The sequence below is a fragment of the Drosophila ananassae genome, chromosome 2R (genome assembly GCF_017639315.1).
Source record: "Drosophila ananassae strain 14024-0371.13 chromosome 2R, ASM1763931v2, whole genome shotgun sequence".
Classification (NCBI taxonomy): Eukaryota; Metazoa; Arthropoda; class Insecta; order Diptera; family Drosophilidae; genus Drosophila; species Drosophila ananassae.
The window spans coordinates 1,804,022-1,812,891 of record NC_057928.1 but is presented as its reverse complement, the minus strand read 5'-3'; the positions used below and the strand labels follow the sequence as shown (position 1 = coordinate 1,812,891).

The following is an 8,870-nucleotide window of genomic DNA, read 5'->3' as shown; positions in this document are numbered from 1 at the left end:
TATTTTTTTTCAAAAGCTACAACATTTCACTATTTAAAAAACCCCAAACATTTTGAAATCGGTTGAAAAAAACGCGTACAGGAATTCTTAAGCGCAAACAAGTCCCGAAAAACGGTTTTTTAACCATAAATCAAGATTTTGAGGGTGTTAGAAATATTTCAAAAATGGTTTTGTGATATACTCGACCCAATGAACAATTCCTACTATGTCACTTCAAAAGTTCAGAATCACTGTTACACTGTGTAATCTGTGCTACAAATCCTATGTATCTCAATGAAAACAAGATTTTGAAGTGATTCTAAATAATTTATTTCTTTTGTTATATAAAATTTAATAGTAATACTGTGTTTGTTGCTCTTTCATCACTTCAAAATTCATATTCAGCGTCATACTAAAATAGTGAGCCTCATAGTATGCCACTGATTTTTATTTTTAATCTATCGGTTGTGCCTGGGCTTTACCCAGGAAGCGGAATGAGTCTTATATCATTCCTCTTCATAAACTTCCCAACTTCAACAATTTTGCAAAAGTATGGTGAAACTGATAAAAATATATATGAAATTGTGTCACTGTGTACCCCATTTGGTTTCGTACTATCTATAATCAATACTATCAATAAATTATCTTGGGATCCTATTTGATCACAAGTTTTCAAATAAAGACCATATTTCTGTGACCATGAATGAACCAGGGGATTTAAAAGTAAATTATAATCACCAATCCTATCTCCCACCAGAATTAACACTAGATATAATTATATGTACAACATTTGAATTGGATTTTTGAATTTACCGCTTTTGCTACATTGCACGGAGCTTCCCTTTCTCAGTTTCACTTACTTGTGTATTCGACATAACTGACTGCGGATTTTGGGGTTAAATTGAACCGTCGAATAAATTTTTAAAATTAAACTGAAGCTTTTTATTAATATGGGGCTTTTAAATTCTATTACTAGCGTAAACTTTTGTAAAACATGTTTGTTTTTGTTTTCATAACCATGAACTTCAAAAATTGTGTAATGGATCTAATGCAGGAATGCCCAGACACATTGCTCTCGTTTCTCCTCTGTTGTGGCATTGCTCTGTCATATAGGTAGAGCAAAGTAATACACGTGTGCTGCTCCCAGCATAGGCAAAGAAAATTACAAAAAACAATTTTGCATAGCTTAACAACATTTAGCTTAGTTTCAACACTTTTCGGCTTAGTGCAAAGGCTATTTGTTGTTGTATTGGAATTAAAAAAAAAAACTATCGCACATATGTATTTGTAATTTTGTGCATCAGTGTAGGATTTTGCTGTCATATTCTAATCCCTGCTCTATAGCCTCAAGCAAGGAAAGGATGCTGCGAAGACGAGCAGAGGTGACTTGTCAGGAAATGGAGGCCCTGCATCAAAAGATCAAGGCTGCGGCGCGAACCGAAGACTCGACTAATATGACCCTAGTGTCAGTGGAGAAGCGTTTGCGCGATCGATTCAACACGCTGCAGGAGGAGTTGAATTAGAGATTGTCTCAGCTGGCCATGAACGACCACGTTTACATCTAGTTTCTCGATGGTACCAGTGGTGCTGTTATATTACCATGACTGCATACAGGCCTCCCCTAGAGAAGTTTAGAAGGGTAATCATGTCTGCTGGATATTTCTGACTCTAACTATGATGTGGCCTTTTATGTTTTGCGCAACCACTTTAGTAATCTACGGTTATATTCAAGATTTACATCAACGAGATCCGGCAGCTGAGGGTGGTGGAGTCAGTATCTGTTGTAACTCTTTGGAAGTTATCCGACCTCTTCAACGATTATATGCGGGCACTCATGAGTTCTGAATTCGGTGAAATTCAAGGATGCCTTCTCATCCAGATTATCTTACAAAAACAGACCCTGCCACGCTCTCGCTGGGGGAATCCGTTGTACATATCTTGCGTCGGTTCCATTCGCTTGATCGTAAGCTGGATTGTCATCCGTATTTAAGGACTCACAATGCTTCGTTCATAAGGGAATACTTGGATCTGGGTCAAATTTTTCCGGTGCCCAAGAAATTTCGACGTTAGTTCCAGTATTTGCTTTCCCATCATTGGGCCCTGAAGAAAAATAGCTTCACTACTGGGCTAAGAGTTGGGCCAGACGGTTTGCTGCCTAAGATGTTCATACCTTGTTTCGGTTTCAAAGAGACATTTATAATATGTAGCGCTGCGTAAGCTTCGCTACAAATCTTTGGAAAGATTCTATCCATGATGTCAAGAAGGTTGTTAATCTCTATACCGTGGTGTATGGCACAAGGTAAGCATATTTTCTATCCGTTTGTTCAATGTACAAGCTGGCTCTGAATGAAAGTGCAGGTTTCTCCATTGGCTCTAGTTTTATCGTCCAAGATTTTTATGTGTACGACCTCATTTCTGGTGCCCCGGCTCCGCGTCGTTTTGGTACATAGTTTAAGAAAGAAAAAGCTCGCTAAAATGGCGCAGATTGGTTACACCCTTAAGGATGTTTGCCTCGCTTTCGTCCCCAATACTGGCCCATTGAGGGGAGGACCGTTTCAAGGGTTTTAAACAATTGCATGCGCTGTTTTTACACTATGCATCGGCTAAAGGGGTATGTCATGGCTGATCCTCCCTCTGAGAGATCTGGAGGATTGATGTAACTAGTGTGGATTGTTGCAGACTTTTTGTACAAGGCGGAGTCTCGGAATAAGAACCCTATCAAATTTTATGTAAGCTAAAGGCGGAGTTAGTCAGTTTGGTTAGTCAGTTAGTTTGGAGTTAGTCAAAGACCATTCCGCAGTTTCACAAGTTTTGCCAGTCAGAAACTGTCGAGAGGCGGTTTATTCCTCTACGCTTTTCTCATTTTGGGGGTCTTTGAAAAGCAGCAGTGAAGACGACAAAAACACGCTTTTAAGAGCTTTTTTGCACACTCGCTTCTTGCCTTCGAAATCAAGCTTCACCGCTAACCATACAACATATAGAATTCTCATTTCATACAACGAAAATGGACGCAAAAATTTCCTGCGACAGGCCCCAGAGAGAACCGTACTCTCATTCTTATGCTCATTTTTACACTCACTATCTCGTTGAACTTTTTTGGTTGTTCAGTCACAGAGAAGCGCATCATCATGAAGGTTGTAAACCGCGGTAAAACTGATCTTTATATGTACATATGTGTGCTCTCACATTCACATACACGGTTTCATTTGTGTGCGTTCGACTTCGTTTTGAAGTCAGCCCAAATTTTTGATTTTGGTAACTTTTCACGCATGCTACCCTAAAAAAATTAAGGTATACATTATACGACTAATAATGGAAAAAAATATGTTTTATATTTTAATATTTCAACTTATATTTTATATTTGTTGTGGAATTCGATTAAGTTGTAGCTGTGAAATGTTTTTCTAATATACATATTGTCAACGAATAAATTAAATATATTAATATATTAGGATAGAAACAGAGTATATTTCATTCGATTGCTTTTAAGTTGTTGTAGTTCTGCAAGCGGATGGTGTTCCTATATGTTGTATGGTTAGTGGCTTCACTAAATAGCAAGATTTGGTGCCTTACAATAGGAACCAGATGATTGGCTTCCGGACGTACTGGATGTTCAAGCCAGATTCTTGGCCTCCGTTCTGACCGTTGCGATTTCCTTTCAGAGATCCGACTCTGATTCTTTGCTCTAGGAATTCCATCATTGAATATTCTCCTGAAAGTCTTGTCAAACTTATCATAAAGCATGACAACTCGTGTTACACTATCAAACGGTTTTGATAGAGGCCAAATTAATGCAAAGGCGTAGTTCAATTTAAATTTTTATTAATTTATTCAATTTAACCCCTAATCAGCGGCCGCTTAGAATCAAAATCAAAACAAACTCCATCAGATGAGCTTGGGAGCAGAAGCATTTCCAAAACCTTCCAAAAGTGCTATAAATAATACCATAGCAGATGCGAAACTGCGAGAGATACAGACAATAGATAATTATATTATGCCGCTGTGTGCATTTATTTTAAGAATTTGGCGGAATCCGTCCCATTCAGAAATCGTAGGGACGGAACGTTGATTCTCCTCCTTTTTTCGTTCCTCCGCATTGCTTGCCTTATTGCTAACACAGGAAGCTGTCCAAAAACCACCCAACCAAATTGCGCATTTTGGGCGAAGGGGAGGCAGGAACTTAGCTGGATTTGAACATGTGACCGAAGAACAGGCTGGCCTCAATCAGCAATGTGGACTTGCTATGCTCGTTGGAAGTTGGAGATGACCAGAATAATGTTGCTAAGAATCTTCCAATTAGAAAAATCTATGTTAAGGTTGGGGTAACTCTCTGTGATGTTGGCAACCGCCTCTATGGTCGTAGAATACGATTCGAGCGGCGAAGCTGAAGTTGATTAGCCAGCCGTGATCAAGTTTGCGGACTTGCGAACCTGATCAATTTTTAAATATGAATTATCGGCTCCAGACTCCATTATGTACCTCGAGGAGGTTGCTAGGTTATGGTACCTCGAGATGGTTGCTAATAATACCAAATAATGACTACGTGGCGTTTTCTTTTCCCAAGAATATACGACAGTTTCAAAATCCCAACAAGAACGGGGGTGATCACGACGGGGTCACAAAAAATCGTTTTTGATAATATGGAAATTAATACAAAAGCCGAAAGTCAATTTTAATGTTTATTAATGAGTTGTATTTAACTCAAAATCAGCGACCGCTGTGTCAGCATCAAACTATTTTCAGCCGTTTTGTTTGTAGCTGCTTGGCGTAACAACTAGAAATATAGCATGGATATATAGTATGTCAATCTTTCCGCGATTCCTGAGTTGTGGATTTAAAATTTCATAAAATGTTGAAATACGACACCGATGGCCGATTGACTATAGAGGAAAGAAGACCGCGGAACAATTTAATTATTTAATGTATAATTACCTAATATTATTGTGTTATATATTTTATTATGACTTTATATTTTTTATAATGGTTGTGTTTTCCAACTTAAAATTAAAATCTAATTGTTAATTGTTAAAAAATTAAATTTTTTAAATTGTATTTCCATAAAACAACAATAACAATATCTTTTTTTTAAGGTTCACTCAGGGTATTTAATGGGTAAAAATTTAATGAAGTCGATTAATTTTTGATAATTAAATTTTTTGTTTGCTTTTTTTTAAAATTGCGTACGACCTTGCGTATGGAAACAATCAAATTAACATGCGTACTTTTGATCATAAACATGAATGCTATTAATACCTGATGCAACAATGCCAATGTCGCATGATTTTTTTATTTTTCGTTTATCACATTTACACTTTGCCATTGAAAATGTTTCTGTGCCGCTCTAGTAAATATCGATTTAGCATAAAGGGCTCCTCTTTTATCAGTCGAAATTTCAGTTTCACATTTGTAAAAAATGGCAACTGTTAATTGTGTGATTGTAATCGTGTGATTAGACATTGTAATTGTTTCTTTTATACCCTTGCAGAGGGTATTATAATTTTGGTCAAAAGTGTGCAACGCAGTGAAGGAGACATCTCCGACCCTTTAAACTATATATTTTCTTGATCAGGATCACCTCCTGAGTCGATATAAGCATGTCCGACTGTCTGTCGGTTTCTACGCAATCTAGTTTTTGTTGCAGGTAGTAAAAAAGTCGGAACGGCCGGGATCGGCCCTATCCTATAGCTGCCATATAACTGATTGATCGGAATTGGCATAACTTTGGTGTTTTTTAAGTTAGAAAGATGGGATTTGGTACAGATTCCATTTTGGGAAATAATCAGATTTGCCAAATTCATAAGGATCGGCCGACTATAACGTATGGCTGCCATATAACTAAACGATCGGTAATGGCGCAACTGCAAGGGTATATCAACTTCGGCTCCGCCCGAAGTTAGCTTTTCTTGTTTTTGTCACAATTTGTCACACCGAAATTCAAACGAATGTTCAACAAAAAGAATAAAAAAATCGACCCCATTTTCACACACCTAGGAATAATGATTATGGTATACATTGCCACTAGAAAAAAGATTAGAATTGAATTGTTTTTATACAGTTATATTTTTAATGAAAAAACCATGCTTAAAAATTGTTCATAGTGTATTGTAATGACTCCGTCCATATCAGTGTCATGTTGTTGGAATGCTGTTGTTAATGTCTGAAATAAAAACATTTAAATTTATATAAAAAGATTATATAGAAAGATTTGTTCCTATAAAAATTGGTTAAGATATAATAAATTAAAAAACACAAAAAAAAAATGTCAACTTTGACAGAAATCGAAGTTATAGTACAACAATTTTATCTCACATTTCGGCCAATGTCATCAATGTTTCCCTTCAGATCTTCCTGGCTGGGTATTTTCCTGTTCTTTTCCTGGGGCCAAAAAAAAATCTTGTGATTTAAAAATAAAAACATATATGAACCAATAAAGATGGTATTCATTTTGGTCAAAGTATGCAACGCAGGGAAGGAGACATCTCTTCCCCTTTTATAGTATACATTTCTAATATAATCTAGTATATAAGCTCCTACTTAACTGCAAGGGTTTATTAATTTCAACCGAAGTTAGGTTACCTTTTTCAAATAAACTTTATTGCACGTTTTTGCTTGTGTTTGTGCGAAAATATGATATTCCTGCAAGCAAATAAGGGTTTTGCCAAAATGCAATTCATGTAGAAATTGTTAAAGTAAAGTGAGCAAGTACAACTTTTACAAACTGACGTATATATGACTCAAAACTTCGGCAATTTTTGCCTTATTGACTTATAAAAAGCCCTAAGACTTGTTAAGTCCTCCTTAAAATGAATTGTATGAAAAGAAATATGTTTGTATACACCGTTCTACAAAGGGGTAAATCAATGAAGGTAACTTTTTTTTAAACATTTTATGTTATTGAAACGAAACTTTTTCTGGCAAATAATACGCTTTTTTTCTTTATACTTACAGTATACTTATACTTACATACAGCACGATACAACATTGTATAAAATCGTCGAACAAAATTGTGCCACGACCAAATCGATCAAATTTTCGGAGTAAAACGCCAATTAAATGGTCAGATAACCTGTATCCAAAGGATGTAAGCGCCGTCTTAAGCTCATCTTTGTCTATATTACCAGAATTGTCCCGATCAAATGATCGAAAACAGTTTTGCCAATCTGTTACATACTTCCACAGGGCTCCAAAGTCTTGAAAGGATACAGTTCCTTTATTTTCACGATCAAACATTCCAATCATTAGTCGTATAGTTTCTGGATTAAAAGCGGACCATGTACCATTTGAAAGCGCAATTTGAAGTTCATCAGCAGATATGTGGCCACTCCTATCTTTGTCCACTCTACAAAAAAGCATTTATTATTATAACCAAAATGTATATAAATTTCCTTACCTTTGAAATACATCCCAAAGAAATTGTTGATCAGGAATTCCGCACTGGTTTGCCATTTTAATATTAAATTAGTTAATCATATGCTTATTTTTATGACTCATAGATGCGCGTTCCATTGAAGGTAGAGACATCGATGTTTTCGATTTATTTATCAAACACTGTTGTACAACCAACTATTCAATTTACTAACGCGTTACTTTAAAGAATGGTAAATTTACTCATTTTTATAGCTTTTTTTAACTTTCTGCATCTTTGGTCGTATGCAATAAACGTTTAGTCAAATATAAAATATAAACATTCAAAATGACATAAAATATTAAAAAAATGTACACAATTTTTATAAGTAAAACATTTGTTTTTATGTTTTTTGTGAGTAAAAAATGTTAAGTAAAACTTTTATATACAAATTTTTTACGCATTTAAAAAATTATTATGGTAAAAGCATTTTTACGTTATTATTAGGGTTTCGCGGTTTCAAAAAATCAAAAAAAAATTTTTTTATCTAGAATATTTTCCTAAATTTTCAAGTTGATCCAACTAATAGTTTCGGAGATTTGTTTGTGACAAGGACGCTCGAGATCAGGTAGAGGCAGAGAAATTTTAATCGAATAATTTGACTAAAAATATCGTCCAAAAATCAAATTTTCCTTATTTTTCCCTCGTTCATTCACAGCTCATCGGATGATCCTGAAAGAAGTTCTGCTGAAAACGCGGAGGCGCTTTTTTCCGAGGGACTGCCGAAAATGGGATTGTAATGACCTCCATGTTGATTTTTTTTAAATTTCACAAAATGTTAATTAAATATGCATCTTTTAAATAATAAATAATAAAAAGTTTCATTAAAATATTTAATTTATTATTTGAAAAACAAATTTTTTAAAAAGGACGTTTTAAAATAGCCCTTTTATCTTATAAACTAGTGGTGCTAGTAGTTACCTTTTGATTTTCCATATAGGTTCCGAAAAGTTACCCCAAATAAGTAAACACGATTTTATTCATATTATTAACATATATTTCAACTTAAGGAGGCAGGATGGTTTGAGACTTAAAAAAAACAAATTTTGAACAATTTTTTATATAATAGAACTTAGGAATATCCTGTGAAAGTTTCATGTCGTTCGGACTAAAGCTCGCTGAGATCCCGATTTTCTAGTTACTTTCTATCCATATACTTTCAATTGCTTTTTAAACTTTAGTCGCGTTTTTCTCAAACCAAATTTTTCAAGTCGGTGCGTAACGTAACTTAAAAAGTAATGCTCGCGTCTAAATAAAATTTTTCACATATCCTTTATACAATAAATATAATAATTACAAATAAATAAATACAATAAAAATTAAAAATCGCATATTTTTCAATATTGCTTCGTCCATCCGCACAGGAAACTAATATTTTAAATAAATCAATTCAATTTTTTTATTTAAGATAACACTGGGAGGCCTGATTTTACGCACCGCAAGGTATCAGTTTTTGAAGTGACTCCGGCCGACTGCCCGTCACGGG

The 8,870-nt window shown here is 35.0% G+C and overlaps 1 protein-coding gene across 4 annotated transcripts; it reads right to left on the bottom strand.

Moving 5' to 3' along the window:
* Positions 1-6,020: 6,020 nt before the first annotated feature.
* Positions 6,021-7,559, bottom strand: LOC6503264 (programmed cell death protein 6). Of its 4 annotated transcripts, none has more exons than XM_001965802.4 (3): positions 7,370-7,559; positions 6,943-7,318; positions 6,021-6,136 (listed from the first exon to the last, which is right to left on the bottom strand). In XM_001965802.4, the coding sequence occupies exons 1-3, from the start codon at positions 7,423-7,425 to the stop codon at positions 6,035-6,037; spliced, it is 534 nt and encodes a 177-aa protein (XP_001965838.1). In that variant the 5' UTR covers positions 7,426-7,559; the 3' UTR covers positions 6,021-6,034. The 4 variants fall into 4 exon arrangements, with proteins under 4 accessions (XP_001965838.1, XP_014760169.1, XP_032310208.1 ...); XM_014904683.3 differs by having other exon boundaries at positions 6,926-7,318; positions 7,370-7,547; XM_032454317.2 differs by having other exon boundaries at positions 6,091-6,354; positions 7,370-7,548.
* Positions 7,560-8,870: the final 1,311 nt, after the last annotated feature.

What these genes read in the sequence shown, in the direction of transcription:
- LOC6503264 (XM_001965802.4), bottom strand. Translation starts at nt 7,425, where the DNA reads ATGGCAAACCAGTGCGGAATTCCTGATCAACAATTTCTTTGGGATGTA. An exon ending in CTTTGGGATGTATTTCAAAG is followed by an intron (nt 7,319 to 7,369) that starts GTAAGGAAATTT and finishes GCTTTTTTGTAG; the next exon opens with AGTGGACAAAGATAGGAGTG. An exon ending in AATGTTGTATCGTGCTGTAT is followed by an intron (nt 6,137 to 6,942) that starts GTAAGTATAAGT and finishes TTTTTATTTCAG; the next exon opens with ACATTAACAACAGCATTCCA.